The sequence below is a fragment of the Penicillium roqueforti genome, assembly GCF_015533775.1.
Source record: "Penicillium roqueforti strain LCP96 04111 chromosome Unknown scaffold_01, whole genome shotgun sequence".
NCBI lineage: Eukaryota > Fungi > Ascomycota > Eurotiomycetes > Eurotiales > Aspergillaceae > Penicillium > Penicillium roqueforti.
This window is the reverse complement of record NW_024067565.1, coordinates 1,062,188-1,089,116: the sequence shown is the minus strand read 5'-3', so window position 1 is coordinate 1,089,116 and position 26,929 is coordinate 1,062,188. Positions and strand designations below refer to the sequence as shown.

Below are 26,929 nucleotides of genomic sequence, written 5' to 3'. Positions count from 1 at the left end.
GATTATTGGAATATTGAAAACATTTAAAGCATATGAAAGCTTCAAATTCATTATTCCTCTCCTGATCTAGTGTATCCATACCTTTATTGGATTCTGAAGTTGCGCAACGTATTATCGAGACCCCTGGAGGCAGTATATACCTAGTGAGAAATGAGAGCGCGTCAATTTACAACACCACATTCCATTTTGCCAAAGTAAGAATATCAAACATCAAACATCACATCCGTAGAAAATGTTATAGAACACGATCGAAGGTGATAGCAGCCTCCAGGGGTGCCGGTGCTGACGTTATCGGATTGGAGCCTGTCCAGGTCGCACTTCAAGGGCTCCTTTTCTCGACTTTCACTTCAAAGGTTCTATTCTACACGCACTTCATCATGGATGTCTCACTATATGTCTACGACCTTTCAAAGGTAAGTTTTCCAGTTCTACATGTGGTAAATACCAACTAATCTTGAACATAGGGTATGGCCCGAATGGTATGTTCAAGGCGTTATTGAAAGCGAGCAACCTCTAATTTGTACAGTACTCCCTTGCCTTGACAGGGATACAAATGGATGCCATTTATCATACATCTATTGTCCTTAACGGAATCGAGTATTACTTCGGTCAGGGTATTCAGACCGCTACTCCAGGGAGTACACATCATGGACAGCCCATGGAGGTCGTGAAGCTAGGTACTACTGAGCTTCCAAATGAGGTTATCGAAGAATACCTGGGCTCGTTGGCGACCATTTATACACCCGAGGTTCGTTCATTAACAATTCAGCAACGGAACTATAGCTAATCAGTTCTAGTCATACGACCTTTTTCTTCATAACTGCAATAACTTCACTCAAGACCTTGCAATGTTCCTTGTCGGTAAAAGTATCCCGGACCACATTATCAATCTGCCTCGCACTTTCCTGGAAACTCCATTTGGGCAAATGATGAAACCTCAAATCGAGGCGGCTCTTAAAGGCGTCACTCAAGGCACCGGGACAGGTCCTGCCCCTGGGCCAAGTGCTCAAGCAACTACTGCGAGGGCTGTCCCTCCTACACCTCAGCCGGTGGCACATCCAGGAACGGGCACAGTCCGCATTGTGAGCAATCTCAGTCAGCTGCAAAGTGAGCTGTCCAGTGCTTCCCATTCCTGCGCCGTTATTTTCTTCACATCGTCAACTTGTCCGCCCTGTAAGGCTGTTTACCCAACATATGACCAGCTCGCAGCGGAAGTGGGTGAGCGAGGTACTCTCATCAAAGTCGACGTCGGCGCAGCTCGCGATGTTGCCACGAGGTACAGCGTGAGGTCGACTCCTACCTTTATGACATTTTTGAAGGGCCAAAAGCAGGATCAATGGAGCGGTGCAACCCCGGCTAAGCTAGTGGGAAATGTTCGTATGTTGTTAGAGATGGCATACCCGGCCCATCCCCATCGCCAACTGCGACTTCCCAGTCTTCAGCGAGAGATTACAACCTTCGTCATGTATAAGAAGGTTCCACCACTCGAAAAGCTCCTTCAAAAACTTCCTGACGCGTTCAAGGAAGGCCACGGTGTCGCGGAGGTTATTGAATTTGTGAAGCAGCGTCACTCAACCACCGAACCTGTCGCCGATATCAGGGTCCCTGATTTGCATACATTTGCCACAACATTGACCTCCATGTACCCGATGCTTCCCAGTGGCAGTCATTTTGCCGTGGTTGATCTAGTTCGCCTTCTTCTGCTTGACCCACGTGCAAGTGGCTACTTCGCCGAAGAAGCCCAACACGCAACCCTCCTCACCCTCCTTGCACCGCTATCCCAAGAGGATCTATCCTCATGTCCATACAATCTCCGCATCGTGGCTCTCCAACTAGCCTGCAATCTCTTCAGCACCCCTCTATACCCAGAACAACTCACCTCTTCTTCATCCCCACTCCGCGAGACCTGTCTCCGTCTCGCGACCAACTCCCTCCTAGATTCACAAACGAGCCTCCGCGTTGTTGCCGCCTCTTTTGCGTACAACCTTGCCTCATTCAATCACAACGCCCGCTTGGATGGAAAGCCCGATCCTCTGTCCGAGGAAGATCAGGTCGAACTGGCCGCGTCATTGCTTGAAGCCGTTTCGCGCGAGAACGAGAGCGTGGAATCATTGCATGGGTTGTTGTTTGCTCTTGGGCTTCTTGTTTACGAAGCCCCGATGGATGGTCCTCTAATTGATATTTGTCGCGCTATGGGTGTGGCAGATACGGTTATTGGAAAGATGAAGGTTGAGGCCGTGAAGAAGGAGCCGCTGCTTAAAGAGATAGGAGAAGAACTGTTTGGCAAGGGGCTATGATGTTGGATTAGAAGCAGAGTTGCGAGGAGGTAGAGCGAACGCATAGTGCCAGTGGATGATATGTATATATTCTTTAAGGATGGGATGATTGAAAAATGATAGAGCGATTCAAAGTGGCATTCACTAGACTAATGACCAGGCTTGGTCCCTGCACTCTCTTCATGTGCATAACAATTTGATCGATGGTATAAGAATACAGTTTAGGGGATACCATACAATCCCATCACAAGCTTGGGCTCGACTTTTTGCCCCCGCAAATGTTCGTAAGAACAGGAAATCTACGGGCCCTTCTCTTCTTGCTCAGGCTGTCTGTTTCAACCTGCACATCATCTAGCATCCGGGTCTGTCTTCTGATTGAGGCGCTAACCTGGTCCTCCAGAAGATCATCCTCCAAAAATGCAAACCGAGCAAATACGTCAATAGGAGCTTTCAACGGCTGCTCCTGCTTCCAATGCTCTTCGGTAAAGAGCTTCAATATCCAATCGTCGTTCATCTTCATCACGTCAAAATTACAAGATGCAATCTCAAGACATAAGCCTTGAATGTTGTACAGACTACCGTCAGGCTGGCAGACTGGATAAATTCGGCGACCAAAGGATTTCAGCTCCCAGGCCGTGCCGGCCTCACGGCATATAATGCCAGGTGGTATTTCAAAAGGTTCATCTTCAGTGCGGAGTTTGCAGGCACGGATACAGCGGAATTCCAAAATATGGGCCATCTGATGGCCTAGCGATGTAGCGAGTAATAGAAGCCCTGCCATTTTCTGAGATTGGGTCGCAGCTTATGATTTTAATAGTTGAACAAGGCTGTAGTCCAACCTTACCATATCCGAGGGTAATTCAGGGCGAAGGATTGTTTCTCCATATGATGAGAAGTTTGCACTCATGTCGGGATCCAGTTCAAGATCTGGGATATGCTTTTTAACTAGGTCAATAATCTCTTCGTCTGGGAGGCAAAGCTCTGCCTCCCTATCAACGAACACGTCTTGGGCACCTGTATCTCGCCGTCGAGCAAAGCCGAGAGTGGAGGGACGATCAAGAATTATTCGAGAGATAAGCAGAAGTGCCGGCTCGATGAGCTTGTATGCCCTAGGTGCTGCGGGTGTGCGTGATCGAAGTATATCGAATTTGTCGATAGGGAAGAGATTGTCATTTTGTAAGTTGCATTGCTCGAACTGATCATAGTTCTTCGCGGCAAAGTCTTCTTCGGCAAACCCAAGGGGACTAACCTCTGAGCGTGAGGCGGCCATTGTATATAGTGGTTGTATGTTGATTGCAGGTTGCGGTGGCGAACTGTCGTGCCTTCCAAGATAAATGGTCACGTCACGTGCAAGGAAGTGTATATATGACTCTTATCGCGCTGGAGATATTTACGGCGGGGAAGTCATTAGAAATCTTCAAAGCCAGTACCACATCTTCTCTTTTTTCTCATAATGATGACCGCAAATAACATCATACACCACATCGTCGCCATTGAGGCTGTTCATTGCCCAATTCCCGAATTCGATCTACCAGGGCGGCATTCCCGCGCAGTCCACCGACGGACCGATCTCGTTGATCTGCCCAGTCGCGTCAAAGATGCTACAATCATTATAACGACAACCACGCGCCTGACGGCAGAGATCCTCAGCCCCGAATTTACCCCCAACCTCCGCCTTATAGTGATCATGGCGACCGGCACAGACTGCGTCGATATAGCAGCTGCGTCCGCACGAGGAATCATTGTGTGCAACTGTCCCGGCTGTAATATTGACAGTGTGAGTGAACACGCTATTGGGCTTTACTTTGCCACTCGACGGAAGTTTATGGAGCTCCATAATGCCACAGTTGCAGTTCCTGCGGACTTGTCGCGTGATACTGAGTGGAAGACCCATGGCACCTTGCTCAGTCGGGTTCGTGCACCTGATGGAAAGGCCCCGTTGCTGTGTAGTGATGAGACTCTGTGTATCATTGGATACGGATCGCTGGGCAAACGAATCGAGGCCATGGCGAAGGGTCTCGGGATGAACGTGATTATTGCTGAGCGTAAAGGTGTATCTCCTCGACCGGGTCGGGTCCCGTTCCAAGATGGCTTGAAAAAGTCGACTGTGGTTGTTCTGTGCTTGCCACGAAGCGCTGAGACGCTCAACATAATCTCTACTGCGGAGTTCCAGATTATGTCTCCCCATGCCGTGTTGGTAAACGTCGCAAGAGGTGGAATTGTCGACGAGCAAGCTCTGCTTGAAGCTCTCAAGTGCGGAGCTATTTCAGGTGCGGCTACAGATGTTTTCGCCACTGAACCTGCTGGGAGAGGTGATTCCCCGTTGTTAGGTCCAGAAGCAGCGGGCTTGAATCTGGTGTTGACACCTCACCTTGCCTGGTATTCTGAAAGAACATTGCAAAACCTACAGGCTGCAGTGAAGAACACGATTGAGAAGTGGTGTGTTGGTGAGGTTATCAATCAAGTGGGCTGATAGTCATTTTGGTCATTTGTGACTACATTTAGGAAATAGAGTATCATAGACGGCCTGTAGAGCACTTTTAGACCTTAGAAAGAAATATAGAAGCATGTTTCCTCTCCTGACCCATGATATCTCACTTCCCACACACATCCTACCATTCAGTTTTGGCAAGTTCAATCAGTCTACGGTATAGTACCATTTGTCTATCTGCTTGGAAAGACTATAGGCTAATAGCTTAAGGTGCTGATAGCTCAAGGCTTCCAGGCTAGGAATTCTTTCATATGGCAATGATATATAAATGTTTTCCTTTAACCCTGGCCACTCTCCAAGTGACCACAATCGACAACCTCGACAATGGCGTGCTCTTACATAGGACGATTCACCGCGACTTTGGTCGTTTTGAATGCGAGTCGATATTGTAATAGCTGTCACTAAGGCTCTGGTAGCAAGTATCGTTTCTCCATTACAAGACTTCATGGATACATTTGGCCCGCTCAATACTACCAGCTCTGGCCATATAGAAGTTCGGTTTCACCCTTGCTTCTGCCATGCGGATAAATATTAGTGTCAAGTTATCCCTTTGGAGTTGTGACTAGGATGTATATTTGTGTTAAAGTAACTAAATCTCTCTTTAACTCCCGCCTCGCTAATTCATAGATCAGGCTCGACTATCTGGCACACCCTGATACTACCGGTGACAATCTGTGAGTACCGGGATGGATCCTATATGCCAATTCAGCCGTTCATGGTTTCCAGTAACACCCCCGATGCAGTTTGCTCTTACAAATTGCATAGCTACCCTTAGTATGATATCGATGATGCTGTTACACTAATGATGCTCGTCGGATTTCTGCATATCCGGTCTGGGCTATACATATTCGCCTCTAGGCTCTGTATGTTCTTCGGCTTTACGGCACAGTCACATACTGCTCATTTCTAAGAAAAATATAAAAAAGAGACAAGTAAAAGGAACTTCGGACAAGATATCAAGTGTTACCTCACATATAACGTCTCTGACATCATCTTGAGTAGATATATTGTTAAAGTCCTGCACTGCACCACGCGGCCACTACTCGTTGAAGAATGCTCTCTACTTCGTCAAATATGGGTATCCACAGTGCCTTGACCTGCATGTATCGCACGCTTTGATTTTCGAATGCTAGTGGATTATGACCACAATCCAACGTTGAATCATTATCAGATGATATTGCCCTCGACGGAAGCTTCTCCGATAGGCATACGTATGATCCGCTCATTGGAATGTGATATCAGTCACAATCTACCGGGATTCTTTCGAGTTGGTAACAACCAACACAGTAGTTGAAGCATGTGCCCGACTAAATTCATGAAATGTGATGCCCAGACTTGATATTTTGCTCTTGTGGGTTGGTGCAACACATCCACGACAAATAGCGTAAATGCAGAAGAGAGGAACCAACGGTGGCAACAAAGAAGAGTGACGGTAATAGCTCAGCGCTACGTGCGGGGATCGAGGCTTTCTTTGAAACGCCAACTATACTATAGAATGTACTCCGTATGCTTGTGATAGACAGGGAGTGAAGCGCTAAAATCCAGCATGTACTATAGGTACCAGGGCTATTTTAGCATCCCTACTCAAGAGTCAACACCAACTTCGGGTTAACATTCCTTATTCAACCACAGCCGACTAGTGAACCCCGCCAACAGAAAAAAATGGCGAGGGCAATCCAGGCAAGACCCTAACTCCGGCCAAAAACAGCCTAGCAACAACCCCAACCCCAACCGTAACTTCACGATATTCTCCGGTGGGCTATTTATTATCAACCACTAATGTATGTACATTTACGGAGTACACAAAGTCCCATGATGAGGTCAACCATGTCGCCCCATTGTGGATTACTAAAGGCGGCCCGATCTCACTGTTGCATTCCAACGACAGCCCTCGTGTCATACATAGACAACAATAAGCTGTTACAGCCTCACCGTTTAGGGTCCCGGGGTCTACGTTGGCCAAGGTCAGGCAGTTACTCAAGCGGGGGACACGAGGCGGGCAAGGCTGGCGTTCCGCTGTTGGATTATTCTATTTCGAGGGTGTGCGCATTTCGGGCAGTAGGCTCCATCTACATCAACGTGGCAGGGACGGGGACTAGGGTAAAAGTACGAGGGCGTTGGGAGTATACAACATAGTGTTGTTGGATAATGGGTCTGGTTTATTTTAGGTTGTTGGGCTTGTTTCAGGATTTGGTCAATGTGCTTAGTTCAGGCTTCCTAGTGTACTCTGTACTAAACGGCTATTGACAAATTTGATATGGCACGTGGCGCAATATTCCGATAGCGGATCAGAGAACTAGCGCTGTTGAAATTTCAAATATCAAGCGTGGAAGATAACGAGAGAAAAAAAAAAGAAAATAGTGGGGTATACAAGACGGGGTATCTGAAACAAAGCGCTGGAAAGACAGATTCATGAAGAGCCGAGAAAAATCAGAAGGAAATAGAAACACCGCCATGGATGCAAGCCTGGTAGGCCGAAAAGGACTTGAATCGCTGGAACTCCATGCAAGAACATGATCCTCGTGGGATGGGGGGAATAACGGATTCGCTGAAAAGAGAACAGGGAAAAACAGGAAAAACAAGAAAAACAAAAGTGAAAGTGGAAGTGGAAATGAGTCAGAGAGCCAAAGGAACCAGCGGTGTGAAGGACAAGAGGGTCGGACGTGACGGAGGAGGTGACGGTGGCCCAGGCATTTCTAGAAGCGCCGACAGCGAGATATTAGGTAAGCGCGGGGGCCCTGGCATGGATCCCGAGGTCGGCCCGTGCATGGTCGCATTCAGGGAAAATACCACCCGGGGGGTGAAGCTTCCATGTGGCTGATCGACCATGGCATGTTGTGCTTGGAGATTGTGGCTGCGAGTGTGATTCGCAGTGTCGAATGAGGCGATCTCGCGGGTACCACGGCTGGGAAAATAAATCGAAATTAGGCACCGTCGTGTGTGGGGCTGCACCGTCGGAGAGATGCGGGGGTGAAATTAAAGATAAGGCAAGGCAATGACATGAATGTGAAGATAATGTGGCGGTTTTCGGAGAGCGCCTGCGCTGCACCGGCCTCTGCCGGTGAGCTTATTAACCGAGCACCTTGGATGCCGACTGAGCACGGCGTTTGGGAGCGGGCGCGACGCGGCGCTTCTTGGGCTTCGATGCCTCGCGCTCTGTCACAATGCTTTGCTTTGCGGAACGGAGAGCCTGGGTGGCTCGTGCGTGGGCTTCCACCTTGGCGAGGAAGTTGGCGCGGTCTTCTTGCTCGGCGATGGCTCGCATGCGCAAGAGTTGCTGTTCCATGGTCACGGAGCAGACGGTAGTGGCGTCTTGGTTGAGGGCCTCGTCCACGACTCGCTCAGCGGCCGAGTTCTCTGGCATCCACAGGAGGTCGTCGTCAGACAGAAAGGCACTGGCACAGGAATCGGTGGAGTCGTTGCTGGACAGAGAGGGACGGTTGGGCCAGGAGGGGAATGCATATGCGGCTCCCAGCTCACTAGAGAAAGACGACTTGCGTGGGTTGATATCGAGAAGCGAGTCGATGGGAGTTGGTGGAGGGGCGAAAGGACTGGACATGGAAGAAGAGGCGCTGCCACTCCAGGCAAAGGTGGGATGTGCTGGATCGGTGTTGGCGATAGGAGCCACCGCCTTGGGCAGCGACATCTCACGGAGACGAGTCTGAATAGGAATCATGATGGCGGATATGAGTAGATGTTGAAAAGGGATGGCAGTACCAGGGCCCAGTAGGTGAGAGAGACAACAGTGTGAAGGGTGTAGGGTGGAAGGCGAAGTGAGGGAAGGAAGAAGAGTCGAGGCGAGTTGTTTATCAATGATCGGTGAGAAGGGGCACACAAATAGATATCAAAAAGATCAAAGCCGGGGAAAGACTTCTAGACTTCCCGACACCCTTGCAGTCAAGAAAATCGAATTCCCAAAAAAGGGAAAGTAATAAAAGAAAAATCCCAAATAGGAAAGTCAAAAAGAAAAAAGAAGAAAAAAAGGAATAAACAAATAAAAAAGAAATCCGAACAATCAGGCGGAAGGAGGTTTCCGCAAACAAAGGGCTGTCGATCGACCTGGAAGGAACGCCGGGTGGGTCCACGGGTGGAACTGGTCAACCCAAATAAATATAAATCAAGATAAATCCAAATCGGGATTTTTGTTTTTGTTTTTTTTCTTTGATTCCAGATGTATCGGATTTCTGACACACGGGGAAAGATCGGATCCCCGGTTTAGCGCTTTGTCTGGGACTGAGTCTGACACAGAGATTGGGATAATATGTATGGTACATATACAAGGTCGACAATCAGATATCTGATATCACTGGCTTCGATTCCCCCTTGCGGCAGATCGAGGATTTCCCAAAAGGGCTGCCCAACAACCTTTCAGATCTGGTCTGATAAAATCGGATTGTTTTTCCAGTTCCGATGGCAATTCTCCAATGATCAAGCCTCGGATTCACCGCTTCATGGGGAGGGTAAAAAAGAGTCGCGGAAGCTGCAGGCCGAATTAGAATTTGCAGCCCTACTCGCGTGAGGAATCCGGTTTGTTAGCGATTGGCGGTCACCAACACGTCAACACGTCAACACCGATGATACTGTTGAAGAATATTCTACCTGGGGACAACGAACTATCTTTTAAAGCGTCGAAGGGAGTTCCCCCGTGTCTCCACATTCGGGCCAGGTCTCAAGCCCGAGGATTCGGTTTTTCAGTCTAGAAGCCTCATGTCGCCCTCTAGAAGCCTTAGCCTGGAATCTAAATGAAAAGGGACTGGATTGGATTGGAAATCAACGGGCTTCCGGCGCGTCGGGACTCCCCTCTAGCGGATAAAGGCAGTTCCTCGCTAGTGTGCCTGATGCTACCGTTCTACTCCGGATGGAGTATTCTCGTACGGAGTAACCTTGTCGGTGTCCTGTCCATGGATCGAATTAGCCCCGAGAAAAGGCCGTTTAATATCGCACAAATCAGAGCGCACCCCACAGTCACACCGAGGCTCTAGTGGATGCCCTTTTTTCGAAAATCAAGAAATTAGGTCTCGAGTCTAGATCGTCCATATCTAGGCCACTTAAAACAAAGGCATTTCCCATTTATCAACGCCTGATTTTCGAGATCTCCGAAATGCCATGCCCATTGCCGCCCAGCCATTGATGCCTATACGATCTGTCGGATGCACCGAATGACTTGCTTGCTGCAAGTCTCGCGTCTACGGGGAAGAATGTTACACTCTTCCCCGGCCCAAGTGGATCAATCCGTGATCCTGGGTGTCCCGACGACCAATTTGCACCCTCCCGTTCGGGCGCATGATCGGCTGTCTCATACTTATCATCTCCAAGGCATTTCAGATGTATACTCCCGACATACTGATCGCAAGAGTACTTTGGCAAATATACATATCTAATTCCCTGCAGCGCTACTAGAGTCCCCCCCACGCCTCCTACTCTCTCCCAAGGTTCCAACTGCTTACTCCATAATTGAGACTTCCGCGTCTCGGCCCGCCGGGGAACCAGAGAAAACTTGGAAAGGGGTCAAGCGGGGATGCGACTACCGAGCTGAAATCAAATTCAGATCGACATGACAGGCTACAGCCTCGCGGTTCAACGCTTTCGAAGCCCCGGCTACGGAGCTCCGTTCTCCACTCGTGAACTCATATTCGAGCAGACATAGTTCCAAGTATGTGAGAGCTTGCTGGGTCAGGGGTCGCAGTCCACGATCTGTCTTGCGCGTCGTGTTCAGATCTCCCCCTTTTCAGGCACTCAGGGCTTCGATAGGTACCCAATGCATGTCATGGTACCTGCCTCCTGGGTTTCATGGTGGGGACAGATAGTTCCGCGCCGGAACACTGGGACGCTAGAGCTCCGGTGTTCCTTTTGAGTCAAACCCAAGCTACGTTAATTCCGGAGAATACTCGGTATGTTGGGCAGAAATTTCCTGTTTCAGCGAGGAGACGACAGCTCGGTCTGTTGATTTACCTCGGTTAGTCTTTACGCCGCTTTGAAACCGAGCTTGGATCAACACGCTCTACTCCGTACAGGTAGATTTATATGCACAGTTGTGGGCTGGACTCAAGTATGAAATAGATGCAGAAAGGAGCTTGATTTGCATTCAATTTGGCCAGCTCTAGCCGTGTAGAAGTGTATCGGAGCTCAGATCCACGCTAGTCCCTTCCAGCCCTTCCCGGGTTTCCCTGCAGCTTATACCCTGCACCTCATATGCAGTCATGCAGTTCACATGCAAGATCTTGAACTAAAATCGCAAGGACAGATGGTCGGGTTTCTTGCATGGAATAGCTGAAGAAAGAGGATGAATCCACTTGTCTAGGTACATATTTCTCCTGATTCAGTATCTGATTCACTACTCCGTATCAACTCGGAAAAGAGCCGAGCTTTTATAGACACTAAGATAATGAAACCGTTCCGACACCCTCACCGACTTAATAGCCGATGCTATTTCCAGATCTGCACGAATTCCGACGCAACTCATCCATTGACGCGGGCACTAAAGACACGGAACCATGGAAAACAAATCCACCCCATGGGGATCCGACCCACATTCCGCTGGCGGGGATTCGGAAGAATGTGAGATAGCACATCGTCGAAGGAGAGGAAGCACTGCGGAGTATCTACACGGTGAAGTAACTCAGATCCTTCCGGGACACCATCCGCGGTCCCGACTGCATCGATCGACAAGGGTGGTGATGGCAGTGGCGGGTTGACGGTGTAAGACGTGTCCACTGTCCTAGGGCACTGTCCCGGGGGGGCTTAAGCATCAACTTTCATATCAATCAACGCCTCCCTAGTCCTCGCCCTGTGCGTGCATGAAGATCCGCACGGATAGCACAGTCGCCCCAATCTAGACCAACGCCAATATTGCAATGGCTGTGGGATCAGACGGTCTATCTCTGAGACCGCTCGAGCAGCCATCGCGATTGGATACAAAAGCCAGCCATCCTCTCTTCCGACGCCAATCAATTTATCTTCTCCGAGTCAGAGCTTATTCTGTATCGACTCACAGCCTGGAGAGGTTATCTGTCTTGACCGATATTTGCGACCGGGTAAGATGCGATCGCCACGGTCGCTTTCCCGTATACAATACAGAGTAGAATATACGCTTTGAGATTCCCAAAACGGAACAGAACATCGACCAGAAACGAAATCCAGGGGTTGTCTCCGCCAACGGATACCGTCATTATACAGTATATACCTCCGGTTGCCATTTTCGAGAACGTTTCGACACATCGCAATGGCACATGTGCAAAGCCGAGAAACTGCGGTAGGCCGTGAACCTGCATTAGCATTGTAATGATGCGTCTTCGCTGCAATTCTTCGACTTGCCTACTTCGGCCTAGCTGGCAATCGCTTTGTCCTGTCGAGCCGTTGTTCCTGTGCAATGCCGGGCATGAATGCTTCGGGCGCATCGACGTTTCAATCTGCGCTGGGTACTGACATCCACGCTCTGCGCTTAGAGGCCACGGTGGATTTCAACAGCAAAAGAAACATCCTGGTCGTACAGGCTGGCCAATATCCGAACAGGGTCGTTATAGTATTGTGACAACCCTGGTCGCGCTAAAGTGGCATGGATTCGTTGCCTGGCTGGTTATCCCCGATGCACGGGTCGGATAGACGGACTGGCGGTGAATTGTGTTTCCTTCCTATTTGGCTCTTTGGAATATGCACCTGTAGATGAGGGTCGGGACCTTCTGTTGGGATTTGCCGGAAATGAAATGTGTGGCTTGGTCTCGAAGGAGTCCAGATAGTTCGCTTCGGAATATCTCGCTGCCTCTCCAACGCCCTCTTTCGTGCCGACAAAGCTAGCAATCATGAAACACTCCACTATTCTTGAATGGAAGTGGGGCATAAGACGCTTAAGCTAAGCTCAGCTATGTCTTTCCTATACTACAAGGTATCCTAACACCTAGGCTGATCATGATTCCCGAAGTGGTCATTGTGATTATGATGCATACAATTGAAGAGCGATGCTGTTTGTAACAAACAACCCCGGCAGGCCACAGTCGGTCGGCGACTCTCGGTTGTATCATTTCTTTCCTATGCAATAACCAGCATGCTATAGCAGAGTATCATTCGAAATCTCTTCAAACTGGTCAAGATATACGCCCGTGCAGAGCCTCGAGTATATCCCCTATACAGACAAAGAAACCGAAGACATAGAAGACGAATCTGAAACCTCCGAGTCACTCAGCATCGGAACAAGAGGAGTAGCCGAACATGGCCTAAGAACCCATCTCCGATCAGCACCAACACCCTTGATAGGAATCCAAGAGTGATTGATATGCATCCTTCCAACCTCCACCTGACACCCCCCAAACACTTTCTCCAGTCGCCGATCAAGTTTGCTCTCCCTGTGAATTCGATCCTCACCCTGGAAGAGCACCTGTCTCCGTTCGGATACAATCACCACACCACAGTCGAAATCATTCAAATACATCGATGCCACCTCCAGCCGGAGACTATCCCAGTCTATATTTTCCGGGATCCATTCATGGACCGGCCGCAGGGTACTTGGCTCATATACCCATTTAGGTGTCCAGCATTCAAAGTTCAAGGGCATCCTGATACGGGATCGCCCGCTCCACATTATCCATTTGTTGCGGGTTGGAATTAGCGTGCTACCTCCTTGGAGGAGGCTCAAGAGATCGCCCATCCGTAGGAATGCGTTTGGGCTGGTCGATAATTTGGTGAATTCCGAGTCTGATCTTTTGATGATTTCAAGGACTCCGATTGATGATGTCGGTGGTTGTTGAAGCAGCATTCGTTTCCAACTGGCGTCTTTGCGCAGGTAGATATTGAGCTTGCGACGCTCGGGTTCCCGCAGCGGAAACCTGCTTACTTCGGTGATTTTCGACTCTGAGGTTTGTTGTTGCTTGAGGAAGAATTGGGCCCAGAGGATATCTTCTAGGAGCGGATTGCGGAGGCGCTGTGAGGGATCTGGGATCTCTCTAGAGGGTTTGAAGAAGAGGGACTCTTGGAGTCGGACTGATGTTTTGATCATAAGGTTCCAGACGCGAGATACGCGTTGAGCAGATGTTAATAGAGTTCTCATATCTGTATGTAGAAGAATGTTCTCGAGTAGCTCGTTGACGAGGAATATGTCATGCGGCTGTGAGGATTTGGTGATAGACATTATTGAAGATGTTATAGAATACTTCTGTTCAATTAGAATAGGAACGACCAGCTTTATCAAATATTGGAGACGATATCATACCTATGACGATCAGATAGGAAATGAGGACCCGGGGAGATCTCCGACGGGATCTATACAGACTCGAGTACAGCTTCAACGATTTCCAGCGTCGATATGGGAAGAGGCAGATTCGGTTTACGTCAGAATTAGTACTTTGCTGGTAGAACTCGTCGAGAATGTAGAAAAGTAAGTTGCAAATCTAATTTGGCGAGGAAAGGAGTCTTCATGTAGTTTTATGCTGTGGTGGCCCCAAGGTACTTAATGAGGTGATGCCGGGCCATCATACCGGGTCGCCTTTCACAAGGTGCTCGTGCTAAATGCGGGGATATGAACCCCAAGGCTGCATCACCGAGTGTTGACTGGGTTTTTAAGAGACGGAGGCAATCCACAATGAATGAGTCGTGGATGAGTCGTGGATGAGTCTACGGAATTACAGTCAGGCTGAATCGAATTCAAGTGTGTTGCTTCAATAAGTCATTCTGTTCAGATTCCTCATAATAGTACATAAATTTACACATACTCCCAAACACAATGGAGTTCAAATCAGCGCCTCAAATGGAACGTGGTATCGGGTATCATGATGCAGTAGCCGGTACGGCTATGCGGGCAAAAAGTAGGGAAAACGTATGAAGAAAAGGTGATCATGCAGTAATGGTAGAGGGAGAGTCCAGTTCATCGTTCGCCTGAGCATTAGTGTCAATCACGTTCGAGATCTTCACAGGCACGTCGGCAGGAATCAAGTCGTCCATCGGCAACGAGATACTGGTCTCACGGGATGAGGCAGATTCGCAGTCGGTGACAGTAGATGGTGTGGAGCTGTTCTTTGGCATTGATTCTTCACTTCCGAACTGGGTAGACTCTGTATAACTGTCTAGGTCATGTTCTGGTGTTGCAGCTCGAGTCGAACGCGGCGAGGAATCATCCATAGCTTCGTAGAACAGCATGAATGCACCCCCTTGGCTCATCACATGACCTTCACTAACCATCTGAACGTCATCGTCGCTGAGGCGCCACCAACGCTCGGGCTTGTCCTTGTCACCCTCAGCTTGAAGAATTTCGTCCGGTGCCGGGGCTGTAAATTCTGATGTCGGATACTTGCGATAGCAGATATAGTGTCCATTCTCATGTCGGCCGTAATGGGTGATAATTGCGCGTAGTTGATATTGTCTGCTAGGGACTTGAATTGATTCACCAGGTTGGGGAAGCATGGACCGAGAGGGGTTTGTATCCCAACGCTCATAATTGTTGCCGTGCTTGTTGGGAGGTTGGGTGCCAAGACACCAATTGTTCAAGTCAATCATCTGAGGAAACGTGACTGCCGCGAGATTCTTCTCCAACGTGCCAGTGTACTCGTCGAAAACACTGCGGTTGATATGGATAGCAAGACAGCGGGGAGCCCGTGCAATGACGGCTTGTCGAGATTTAGTGGTTGAGACTCGGTTCTTTGAGTTAATATGGCACTTGTTCGCTAATGTGTTTTCGCTGAAATCATTGTTGTGCAAAGCTTCCTTGACAGCCTCTAACCGCGAGTAGGCCGACTCCTTCACAGCATTAAATCGTGGAGGTTCGTCGGAGCTGTCTGACCGACTCTCATCGGCTTCAATCCCACTGATCAAGTTGATAAGCTGCTCCAGTCGACGCAACAACGTGCACTTGGCGCATTCCACGCCTTCAATAGGCTCAAGCGCCATGTATTGATCCAAACATTCGCGAACATCGTACGAGAATCTCTTGCCCAGAGGAACAGTGAGGCAATTGAAAGGTATCAACGAGAGCCCCTCAGTCCATCCGCAATCCATGCAGCCAACTCGTTGAGCGAGTAGGCCTTCGAGAGGATTGCAAGATGAAACCCTATCAAGATAAATCTTATCTGTCGATGAGAGCGATTCGGACCCCTCAGACACCACCGGGTCATTAGAGTCGCTGTCTCGAAATATGTTCTCATCCGGTCCCGCGATCTTCAATCCCATATTCAAAGTCTCTCCGCGTGAACACCGCTCAGCTTCAAGGTCAATTTGATTAAGCAACTTGGAAAAATACTCTTGCGCATCTTGCTGTTGCCAGCTACTCATGGACTTGAGAGGCCCGGAGATCCACAGCTTGGTTCCACTTTTGGAGGCGCTATTCAGACGGTCGATGAGGTCTAATAGTGCCCTGTGCGTCGAGACGGAAGCCTTGTCCGAGAGGTTGTCCACGTTGTGTCCCAGAAACTCGGCGAGATATTTCAAAGAAGCCAATCCCTGTATGATGCTGTTCTGGAAACACGAGTTGTTCCAATTTCCGAGCCCCGGAGGTGTGGCATCCTGAGTGTTTCCTAGCAGCGCATTTCCGAAAATAGAGAGCGATTTTGACCGGGAGAAGAAAGGGAAGTAGACGTTGTTGTCTAAGCCAAGAATACGTCTCATCGCGTCACTTTTATTCTGGAAGGACAAAGGCGAGGCTAGCGGGTTGGGGTTGGAGGTCGATATTTGAGGGTCTAAAGCGACAACGATTCGAGAGGGTGTAAAATAGACAATGAGATCCCAGGGGAGCTGGAATAGCGATATAGGAACAAGTCCGAGGTAACCGAGAAAGACACAGATTGAAATAAGAGCAATAAATATGTATGCTAATGCTTTATTGTTTTGTAAAGTCGTCAGGGCGGTTTCATAATGACTGTTGCGACTTGCGTACTGATCGGGGCGGTTGGAAAAGATCTCAGAGCGCACGTCGCGGGTGTTCATTGTCAATAAAGCCAGACGTATATCTGTGACAAAAGGTATCTGCCAGCATGAGCAGTAGCATGGATTGACAGAGAACGTGGGAGTGTCAAGACGCGTGTAGAAAGGGACATCAAATTACATGTTTGCGTAGAAAAGGTGCGCCTTTGGTCGTCTTCGTCTGCCGTAAACTTTTTTTTATCGATAGCGATCTCATCCCACGAGATTGATAATTTTTCAAAACAGCAACCATGGCGAAGAGCAAAAGTAAGTTGAATACGAATGCCGCATACATTGACGTTTGGGTATCTAATATTCGAAACAGGCCAGTCCCAGCGTTCCCGCGCAGCACGGAGAGCAGCATCCCCAAGTCTCGACCTTGACAAGTCGTTGACTTCGCTTCCACGAGCGGAATCTCCTAACACAACAAGGCCTTCGGTTCTGGCTGACCGTGCGACTTCCGGGATCCAGAAAAAGCAGAAAAAAAATGACAAGGTTTCACGGGCCCAGCGATTAAGGCAACAAAAGGGAATGGACCGAGCCGAGGCCGTGATGGATCAATTGGAAATCAAGAAGGCCAAAAGCATGGCTCGTGGCAAGACCGTCAACTCCCGAAGAGTATGAAAACAGATGGTTGTTTCGTGATGTACAGGTGCTCACGTTTAATTAGGCTGATTGGGACGACACCAACCGCAAAACCATGGCGTTCAACGCTCTTCAACAAGATGACGACGACGACGAGGATGACGAGGATGATGATGTGATGGCCGAAGATTCTGCACCTCCCAAGATTGCTGTCGCAAAGAATGTCTTCCAAATTGAAACCATTGAAGACTCCAATCTCACAACTGACGATTCTACGACTGTTGATGAAACCGACGAGATCACCTGAACAGCCCACTTGTGTCAATAGTCCTCGACCCATTGTGAGTGGTAGTGTGTTGTATACCGATCCCTGGGGTAACGCCATAGTTGCAATATGAAACAAACATCCCCTCACGGAGACAGTTGGTGAAGTGTTAGCTGGGTCTGATCCAACTTAGGCATTGGATGCAAGGATCACTGGCGAGTAGTCGACAATCCATTTTACCTGCTTGCCCATGATGCAGAATATTTCTGTAAAAAGACGGATGGTTAGTACAGCGAGGTCACCGCGTGAGATCTGAAGAACGTACCAGCTTGTGCAAGTCTCGATGTCGTCCCAGCTTGCTCACGGTTGAGATTGGTGCGACAAGAGCAGGGGAAAGTGCAAATACCTAGCTTATCATACTTCTTATCCATCTAAGGTTGTCAAGTTGACGAAACGCCTTTATTTCTATGTCCCCTTAAGTTATCATAAAAATCGATTACTCGCTATATAAGTTCTGAAAATAATCGCTTTCAGCGACAGAATGAGAGAAGAAAAGAAAATCCCGATTCAGTCAAAGGACACAAGACCTTGTTTGCGAGGAAGCATCGTCAGCAGAAGGGACCGAAAAAAAATAGAACAAGGGTGAGAACAAGGGTGGTATAACCAGACGAAACAGAAGGTTCAGGCTTCTACAAGGGTCTGCTTAGGACCAGCTCCAACCAGCTCAAGGCAGCGACGGGCGAGCGTAATGACTTCACCCTCACCATCATCTATATCTTCTTCATCCGAATCGATGTTCTTGTCGGAGATAACCTTGACCAGGTTCACGATGTTTTCGGATCGTGAAATGTATCCAATGAGCTTCTTGTCTTCGGACTCGAGCAGTTGGAGGAGGGTCCAGATGGCAATGTGCTGGAATGTGGGATCTCCACTGGCAAGGAAGCGATGGAGGTAGCCATGGATGCCACCATTGGCGTCTGCCCAGTCGCGAACGAACATCGAATAATCGCCGACTACGAATTTGTTAGCAGCTTATAAGGACACACAAATATAAGGGGAAATACCTTTCGAAGACAGATTGCCCAACGCAGCCGCGCTGTTGCCTTGCACCTCAATACTTTCAGAGTTTGTCAGAGGAATCAAGACGTCAAACACTCCGAGGTTGAGAAGATGCGGCTTCAGCTCCTCGCTGAGGGCCAGCACAGCGATTGCAGCAGTCATCTCAGATTGGACTGTTAGGGGAACACGCAAGACCAAGTCCTTGCACTTTTGTACTGCTCCGGCCTGCAGGACAAGTTCTTTGTTGCGATCAGAGCTAGCAGCAAGGTTACGAAGCGTGGATATAGCGTGACATTGAATCTCTTCGTTGTCAGTCGAGCCTAGGAGATCCACCAACGGCTTCAAGAAGCCCGCTTCGATAATGGGGGATTCGTTAAGAGGATGAATAGAAATGTTGCGGATACAAGCGACGGCGGATAAGATGAGAGGAAGGTAGGAGGATTGTAGGAGTCGTAGCAGTGGAGAAAGGCCCTTCGCCCGAACTATTTCAAGCTGGTATTTCTCATCAGAGGCGAGATTGCGCAGGGCGAGCGCCGCTTGACATTGGACTTTCGGAGTGGATGAATCCATAAGGTGAACTAATGATTGCACGAGGCGTGACTCGGTTTGGGCGAGTCGTTTGCGATTCGTCGAGTCAACGGCGATATTGCTGAGAGCTGTTGTGCAGTAGTACTGTACGTCAACGTCGGGGGATGAGAGGAGGTGCACGAGCACGGGAATAGCGCCGGCATTGACAAGTTGCTGTCGGTTGTCATCTGGTCTTCATGTTAGAGAAACGGCCAGACGAATCAACTAGAGCCACTTACCCGAATGAGTCATGTTAAGCAGTGCGCCCGTCGCGTTTCGCTGGACACGCATATCCTTCGACTTGGCCAGGCGAATGAGAGGACCTAGAGCGCCAGAGCGAGCAATCTTGGCCTTGTTCTCCTCATGGGTCGCGAGATTGGTTATACATCCGACCGCATTGCACTGTACCTCGACATTGGGCGACATCATCTGGCGAATCAAGGGAGATAGGCCCCCGAGGGTGACGATCAAGACCTTGTTCTCAGCTGCACCGAGTTAGCGACCGTGTGGGAAGCGGGAAAGGAGATGGGTGATGGGTGACGGGACGGGGACGTGACCAACAATTTACGGCGAGATTGCCCAGCGCTGCACTAGCAGCCCGTTGAACTTCGATATCTGAGCTTTGAAGTAGAAAGAGGATAGGTTCGAGGGTATCGCGATCGACCTCGCGCACATCTGTAGATAAGACGGAAGGTCAGCTCTTGCATCATTGCTAGCAAGATGGCGATACGCACCTCGCTCTGTGATCTCAGCAAACGTCAAGCTGGCGCTTCTTTGCAGGTCGACGTTTTCGGAATAAACAAGGGTACTCAAGGCTCGTAGTGGCTCGCCGTGGAAGAAGTCGGTCTCTGCGCGCTGTACAATTGGAAGTCAGCGGTATGCTCGGTGCAGGGCGGTACCCAGGCGAACCCAGTCTCCAGCTATGCTTCAGAGAAGGGAAGATAGTGGTTCAGAATGATGAATCGGTCGAGCACGTACGTTCTCCAAGTAGCCTAGAAGATCTGATACCGCTTCTCGCTCATTATCGGCCAGGGTTGTTTCGTAGATACCATCTCGAGAACGAGCTCCGATGGGACCGAGACATGCTGTGATATGACACCATTGGTCCACTGCTGAAAAGCAAGACAGACAGGCATTCGCGATTCCACTCATGCTGGCTAGCAAGCCCGCATCGGGCGCGGTCTAGTGAGTGTGAGGGATGCGAAAGACGAGTCGGCGAAGGTGAAAATAAGGGAGTTGAATAAAGCCGAAGCTTTGGAGGGAAACACAAAGAAAAAGCCGCGTGATGAGAAAAAAGGAAGGAGGGAAGCCTCCTGATGCTGGAAGGAAGGAAGTTGCAAGTGTTTCATTAAGGGAGGGGAGAGGGAGCGAACTAGTCTCCTACGGCAGAAACTTGGAATTCAATGGCTTTTCTATGTGTTGGAGGATACATTGGGGGTTGGATTGATCGAATTGACTAGGTCAATCTACTTGTTTTCTTTTTGTTCTCCTCTTTCATCTCTTCCATGGGTTTTATTTTCATTTTCATTCCCACACGCACCAGCTCCAGCACATACATCATCGGCCCCGGGGGAAGCTCTAGGCTGACCAATCCGGAAAGGGAGATCAACTGCATCATATAAAGTCAACTACTGGTTAATAATAGTAAGTTGTACAGCATATTTCTAGACACTGCTCTTACTCTATAGATGTTGAAATACTTCTTATATCACTACATCGCTATTATCTAGTCGGGTTCAACGTCTTTTGCCGTCTAAAGCGTACTTTCTAGCGTCCCGTCAAGGTCCGTGCTACACTATACACCAATGAAGGCATTACCTTTGCTCTTGTGATTTTGTAAGTGACGCAGATGATCACCAGATAGAGTCACATATGGATAAGGGCATGTTGGTGGTGGTTAGAGATTGACTTGCAGGTATCACATGGAATGCCACTTTGTAGATAGGAATAGTTAGGGTATTGTCAGACAAACAGATAACTGGCCCAGGCCCTACAGGTTCATTGGTAATATATATTATTTGCCACATCTTCTAAGATCTAAGGTTGTAACCTGTGGTGTTCAGCTATTGTTCTAGTTGATTCGACATAATGATATCTGCTTTGGTATAGATCACATATAGGATATATAGGGAGTACAGAATAGAGTACATAACTAGTTACAGAGATGTACATTGCCTATGTGAAAGCATAGACCACTTAGCTATCCTATATGCGTGGTACATGAAGTAAGGACGAGCCATGACAGTCGACATATGCATAAGTATATACTTGGGAATATCGTTAGTATCGGATTTAGTAATTTATCAATATCCTGCTATTATACGCTCTCGATTATTCCATATACTTATTCCATATACTTCATATAAATACTCTCGTTATATATCCTAACTATGCGGGGAGATATCTTCCTGCCAAGAAATGCTGACTGTCAGGGCTTTAATAACCGATGGCAAAGAGCAAAGATCCCAAAGATTCGACAGACAAGACAGTATATACAATCAAGAAGGCCGAAACATCCCACCCTGCCTTTCTCGCTCTTCTAATCTCCTCGCTTTTCCTTCACTCCTTTCTTCCATCTTTCCATCGCTTTGAAATCTCTTCTCGTTCCAAGGTCATCCCTTTACCCTAATCATATGATGTCCTGGTAAACCATTGAATAGCATCAGCCCAGTTGCAGATCCCAGTGACGTTACCCTTCAGAAATCTCTGGGCACTATTTAATTCTCTGTCGATATTCTTTCATGGTCGCCAAATCGAATCCATGTCTACTTCAGTCACCGCCTCCACCTCCTTACCTGACTGCCCTCGCCCCAGTCGCCTGCGCCGCTTCAGTTTACGAACCTACACCCATAATCTGACCTCCTCGCCTAGCGGGCAGCGCTCGGCTCGACACAGTTTGAGCAGTCGAATTCCTTGGCGGTTCTCCAATCCGGACTCCATCTCTCCGACAAACTCCACCACAGCTTCCCCATGCCCTGAAAGTGACCATCCAGTTCTTTCTCGTTACACCTCTGCGCCCGCGCCGAGTTACGGGTTTGCTAGCGACCTCAATAGCCAACTATCATCCACCGAGTCCGCTAATTCCACGCCCTCGACCGACCATACCCAACCCAATCCTATGGCACGCTTGATGAGCGTTTCGGCTGCCCCTCGACCGCCACCTCGCACGTTAGAGACCTCTACAAACAACTCGCAGGAGCCCACCCCGCAGGAGTCCAACCCGCCCCCAGAGCCGGTCGAACCGGCAGAACCCGCCGTTGCTCAAAGCAATGCGGTCGCACCTACCAGCGCTCCGGCAGAGGAGGAGGTGATTCCTTCAAAAATGGAGACCAAAGCGATCATTCGGTTCTTCCCCTATCAAGATTCCCTCCAGAGCTCGAGACCCTCTTTACCTTTCGTCCCAGTCTCCCGGACCCTACCATCAGAGAGCTGTGTTATTCGTGTCGGACGATACTCGGAGCGTGATGGTGTACCGTCCTCCAACCCGACCGAGCCTTCAGATGCTCCCGTGGGGTTCAAGTCGAAGGTCGTTAGCCGGAAACACTGCGAGTTCTTGTATGTGAATGGACAGTGGCACATCAAGGATGTTGGCAGTTCTTCCGGTACATTTTTGAACCACATGCGCTTGAGCCAGCCGAATATGGTGTCCCGTCTGTACTCCATCAAAGATGGCGATATCGTGCAGTTGGGTATCGACTTCCGAGGAGGAGAAGAAATGATTTTCCGATGCGTTCGCATTCGGATTGAATGTAATCGATCGTGGCAGCAGCAGCCCAACGAGTTCAAGTGCGATCTTACCTATTGTCCCGAGTGTCGTGTGACGCTAACAAGAATTCCAGCAAAAACACAGAAAGCCTTATCAAAAACTTGGGCAAGGGCGAGACTGCTGATTATTCGGGATGTCGTGAATGCTCGATTTGCCTTGGCTCTGTCTTGGTTCGTTTTTTTCTATTTTCCCTGACCAATCCTACATCTACTAACTATAATAAAGCGGCCCTATCAGTGTTTGTTCATGGCAGCCTGCGCGCACGTCTGGCATTACAAATGTATCAGCCGTCTGCTTCACTCCCCCGATTACCCAATGTTCCAATGCCCCAACTGCCGTGCATTCACCGATCTCAGCGCCGAGGTCGATGACTCGAATGAGTTGGAGGACAGACAAGAGGAGGAACTGGCAGCATATAGGGCAGCCAATGATTCTGGCGAGCAGCATGAAACGCAGGCGCATTCAAGCGCCGAGGCGAATACGGAAGGACCATCTGATCAGCTAGGAGATCCTGCTGAAGAAAACCTGACCAACGATGTTGAGAACCTGCATCTACAGGATGACCACGATAGTCGAAGCTCAGTCTCGCCAGGCCCTAACTCCAGCACCGATGGCGATGACCTCGCCCGCAGCGCCACTATCAACATCCCCGGGTGGCAACCGACTCAACCACTCAGTGTGCCAGCGCGTCGCCAATCACAAGTCCGATCCGACACGCCAACATCTGACGACAACCCGATGACTCCACGAAATGACTCGGGGCCTTTGGCCTTTGATGGCCGAGCTGGAATGCGTCGCTTCGGGTAGACCTAATAACTGGAAAAGGGGGGCTTTGGGCATTTTTAATACATATTTCTCCTTCTTTTTGGCATCTACCCTTCTGTGGGTATCATCTGAGCATTCTGCGATATCACCACTGCAAGGAAGCATGTCTGCGTTGGCTTCTCCGGGTGCACACTCCATATACACCGTTTGCATCGTTCCATAGTGCTTACCTCTTCCATCTAATTTGATTCATCGCGGCGGCCCAGCGTTCTGTTTTCTCCTACCTTCATCCCCTGCCCCAAAATCCACTGATACCCATTCAAGATCTGGACTGTTGTTTTGAATCCCGGCACATCTGATGAACCAGGAACATTCTTTCGTTAACCTTCGGATTGTTTTTAATTATGACTCGGTAATAACACGTTCGCATTGACTTGTCTACTCGATCGTATCGCTTTTCCTGCCTCGCTACATTATTAGGTCGAGATCTCTACCTTTAGCGGATCACCTCGTGGGATACAAGCGGAACCATACTCGAAAGGGTCTAGAGCTAGCCAGGCTATCAGGAGATATCTGGGCAGATAAATCAATCTCCAGCGTTAACTGTCAAGCTAGGTCCTGCGATACGGAATACACTTCGAAGTCGTTCTAGCCGGTTCTTGGCACCCCACATGTCTCAGAGCCACAGGACAAACCGAGAACCATGACGTACTCTCTGTAAGTTAGATAAAGCTCGCCCACAAATTCTGTGGCACATCGGAAGCATGACGAAATATGTGCTGGAAAGCCCGCAGAGATTGAGGGAGGCTCCATAGGAATCCTCTCGTTAAGCAGAATAAATGCAGTAATCAATTTGTCCGATGTCAGATGCTCATCTGACCTTGCCCCTCTTTCCCTCGATGGCTTTGGCTATGGCGGCAAAATTCATAAATTAATAAGTGGAAGCTTCACGGAGTAACTATAACAGCACTGATTTTGTTTCTTTCTCTCATCGGTCGGAAATGCCGGGGATTTCGGGGATTTAGACAGCTTGAGTAAAATTTTCATCGGCACATCGGCATCCCGACTAGAAACGGGAGTTCCGATACCTGTTTTTTTCTCAATTGAAACAAGAAAGTTCATCTTACAGTATATGATCATCTCAATGAAGCATTTGCCTATGATAGTTCAGCTAGCTGAGATAAAACTACCCTGCCAATTGAATCTTCACCCACTCAGCAACAGTCGTAGGCTCCCTCCCAATCAACCACCTCAAAACCCTGGGATTCCCCTTCAATCCACGCCGATTATAAAACAAAACCAGCCTCTCAGCCTCGTCCCTTGTAATATCAGGACGTAAATCTCCCTTTGCGGCCGGCCATCTCAGATCCGAGACTACATGATCCCCACTATACACGCCGCTTTCCCCGGCATATAAAAGCCTGAGCACCTTGCTAGCGCCCTCTTCAAGAGTCGGAGTTGGAACCTCTATCTTCTTACCAATATAGTCCCCAATGACATCAACAAAATCCACATCAGACACCGGGAACGTCGAGCAGAGCGGATACTGAGCGAAATAGTGTACTTCCCGCTCGTTCAAAACCCGGGCCCCGGCTTCAGCCAGATCCCTGAGCGCAACTAGACTATTGGCCACATGCGGGTTAAAGATGTTCCAGGCATACTTGATAGACGGGCTCTCTATCTTCGCGAGATCAGCGGCCGGGTACGCGTCCATGAAATTGGTCGGCTGGAGAATTGTGAAGTTCAGAGGACTGAGTAGCAGTCTTTCTTCGACGCGGCTCTTGTGGTCGTGTTGGATGAGGTTTCGGTGCTGGGTGCCGAGCACGCTGGAATAGACAAAGTGCTTGAAGCTAGTGTCGGGCTTTTGACTCTCGGCGACAGCGGCGTCGATCATGTTGATCCCGATTTCCATTTCCCGGGAGTGGAGCGATGGGCCCACGTGGTAGACCGAGGTTGCATTGCTGAGAAGCTTGCGGCATTCGGCCAGGCAGGTGGTGTCGCAGATTTGTACTTCGGCTTCGGGGTAGGTGGTTTGGAGACGGGAGGCGGATTCGGGGGTGTGGGCTGCTAGACGGAGTTTGAATTTGGATTCATTGTATAAGAGAGGGATGAGATGAGAGCATTGTTTGCCGCTTGGGCAGGTGATTACTAGGATTTGCATTACGATACCAACTGTATGTTTGATTTGAAATTTGAAAGGGTTTGTCTGTCAGAACTCGGGGTTCCAAGGTTATATATCAGGTGAAGACGTCAGATTCGCCCTCATACAGCTGCACTTTCATTGGTTCATGATTTATACCCTATATTTTGTATGAATACCTAGAATTAAATCATATACATAGTTGTCATACCATATATTTTGCGATTTAGTAGGTTTGACAGACCAATGATTAGGGAGTTTAGACTCTGGACCTAAAACTGACTAGTAGGTTGGGTTAGGCTTTATAGGTTGGCGCCTCCTAATTTTGCCACTCTTAGCCCTTCTTGGCTTTCTTACTACTTTCATAGATCAGCAAGAATTCTGACAGGGCTTGACGTAAGGATCAGTAAGTAGCCTTACACTCGGGCAGGGCTAGCCCTGTGAAACTATAAAAATTTTCTAGTTTTCTGCTTGTCGAATTAAATGCCAGTAGCCAAATAGTCAACCAATTAAAAACGCGCTCTCTGATGGTCTCGAACCCACAGGATATCCATTTGACGAGGATACATACTCCGTCGTGAGGTGAAGAATGTTTGCCAGCTCCACAGGATACCGCTTTTCGAGGACCACCTTCCACATCCGGCCGTCCGTATCCGGGACATCCGCCATGTTGAAGGTCTATACTGGAGAAACAGGTTTTCTTTTGGTACTCTGTACGAAGTGACTTGACTTCAGCTTTCCTTAAAGCACATCTAGACTTCATCACCGGGCACCGGGTTCGTCCGGATTCTTCCGATTCAATGATTACCGTTCTTTGGACACAAAAAACACGCAGTGGAAAACCCTAATTGGCTTTTCCTCGAGTATTCCTTGGAAGTTCCCGAGAGTGTATACTTCCACATACAGCCGATCCAGGTACCGGCTCTTGAGGAACCAAGTTGAGCTAAGCTAGCTAGGATAGTCTAGAATAGATAGTTTTTGCCACAATGTATCTATGTCCAATATATCCATGTTGTATATTCTAATGACTCTACTCTTTGCTTTCCGCCTGGTGCCGACTCCGTTTCCGCCTTTTCCCGTTGTAGCCAGCCCCATTGGATCGTGACCTCCCTTCCCTTCCTATATTTCCACCCCG

At 48.9% G+C, this 26,929-nt stretch overlaps 10 protein-coding genes across 10 annotated transcripts; 4 read left to right on the top strand and 6 right to left on the bottom strand.

The window, feature by feature from the left end:
- Nucleotides 1-377: 377 nt before the first annotated feature.
- LCP9604111_824 (uncharacterized protein) lies at nucleotides 378-2,297 on the top strand (the record flags this gene model as incomplete). The annotated part of the gene is made up of 4 exons (XM_039071961.1): nucleotides 378-413; nucleotides 465-479; nucleotides 527-748; nucleotides 798-2,297. The coding sequence occupies 4 exons, from the start codon at nucleotides 378-380 to the stop codon at nucleotides 2,295-2,297; spliced, it is 1,773 nt and encodes a 590-aa protein (XP_038933372.1).
- A 223-nt stretch (nucleotides 2,298-2,520) lies between these two features.
- LCP9604111_823 (uncharacterized protein) lies at nucleotides 2,521-3,546 on the bottom strand (the record flags this gene model as incomplete). Its single annotated transcript, XM_039071950.1, has 2 exons — nucleotides 2,521-3,060; nucleotides 3,121-3,546. 2 exons carry the CDS (start codon nucleotides 3,544-3,546, stop codon nucleotides 2,521-2,523), a joined length of 966 nt encoding a protein of 321 aa, XP_038933371.1.
- Nucleotides 3,547-3,729: 183 nt separating this feature from the next.
- On the top strand, nucleotides 3,730-4,749 carry LCP9604111_822 (D-isomer specific 2-hydroxyacid dehydrogenase family protein; the record flags this gene model as incomplete). Its single annotated transcript, XM_039071939.1, has 1 exon — nucleotides 3,730-4,749. One exon carries the CDS (start codon nucleotides 3,730-3,732, stop codon nucleotides 4,747-4,749), a length of 1,020 nt encoding a protein of 339 aa, XP_038933370.1.
- A 3,088-nt stretch (nucleotides 4,750-7,837) lies between these two features.
- On the bottom strand, nucleotides 7,838-8,443 carry LCP9604111_821 (uncharacterized protein; the record flags this gene model as incomplete). Its single annotated transcript, XM_039071928.1, has 1 exon — nucleotides 7,838-8,443. The coding sequence occupies one exon, from the start codon at nucleotides 8,441-8,443 to the stop codon at nucleotides 7,838-7,840; it is 606 nt and encodes a 201-aa protein (XP_038933369.1).
- A 4,443-nt stretch (nucleotides 8,444-12,886) lies between these two features.
- LCP9604111_820 (uncharacterized protein) lies at nucleotides 12,887-13,807 on the bottom strand (the record flags this gene model as incomplete). Its single annotated transcript, XM_039071917.1, has 1 exon — nucleotides 12,887-13,807. One exon carries the CDS (start codon nucleotides 13,805-13,807, stop codon nucleotides 12,887-12,889), a length of 921 nt encoding a protein of 306 aa, XP_038933368.1.
- A 782-nt stretch (nucleotides 13,808-14,589) lies between these two features.
- LCP9604111_819 (ubiquitin-specific protease UBP1) lies at nucleotides 14,590-16,671 on the bottom strand (the record flags this gene model as incomplete). Its single annotated transcript, XM_039071906.1, has 1 exon — nucleotides 14,590-16,671. One exon carries the CDS (start codon nucleotides 16,669-16,671, stop codon nucleotides 14,590-14,592), a length of 2,082 nt encoding a protein of 693 aa, XP_038933367.1.
- Nucleotides 16,672-16,898: 227 nt separating this feature from the next.
- On the top strand, nucleotides 16,899-17,539 carry LCP9604111_818 (Alb1 domain-containing protein; the record flags this gene model as incomplete). Its single annotated transcript, XM_039071895.1, has 3 exons — nucleotides 16,899-16,914; nucleotides 16,973-17,265; nucleotides 17,318-17,539. 3 exons carry the CDS (start codon nucleotides 16,899-16,901, stop codon nucleotides 17,537-17,539), a joined length of 531 nt encoding a protein of 176 aa, XP_038933366.1.
- Nucleotides 17,540-18,178: 639 nt separating this feature from the next.
- On the bottom strand, nucleotides 18,179-20,275 carry vac8 (protein anchor VAC8; the record flags this gene model as incomplete). Its single annotated transcript, XM_039071884.1, has 6 exons — nucleotides 18,179-18,510; nucleotides 18,562-19,311; nucleotides 19,363-19,608; nucleotides 19,685-19,798; nucleotides 19,858-19,978; nucleotides 20,102-20,275. The coding sequence occupies 6 exons, from the start codon at nucleotides 20,273-20,275 to the stop codon at nucleotides 18,179-18,181; spliced, it is 1,737 nt and encodes a 578-aa protein (XP_038933365.1).
- A 1,609-nt stretch (nucleotides 20,276-21,884) lies between these two features.
- On the top strand, nucleotides 21,885-23,696 carry LCP9604111_816 (FHA domain protein; the record flags this gene model as incomplete). Its single annotated transcript, XM_039071873.1, has 3 exons — nucleotides 21,885-22,909; nucleotides 22,963-23,059; nucleotides 23,115-23,696. The coding sequence occupies 3 exons, from the start codon at nucleotides 21,885-21,887 to the stop codon at nucleotides 23,694-23,696; spliced, it is 1,704 nt and encodes a 567-aa protein (XP_038933364.1).
- A 1,144-nt stretch (nucleotides 23,697-24,840) lies between these two features.
- On the bottom strand, nucleotides 24,841-25,815 carry LCP9604111_814 (uncharacterized protein; the record flags this gene model as incomplete). Its single annotated transcript, XM_039071861.1, has 1 exon — nucleotides 24,841-25,815. One exon carries the CDS (start codon nucleotides 25,813-25,815, stop codon nucleotides 24,841-24,843), a length of 975 nt encoding a protein of 324 aa, XP_038933362.1.
- Nucleotides 25,816-26,929: the final 1,114 nt, after the last annotated feature.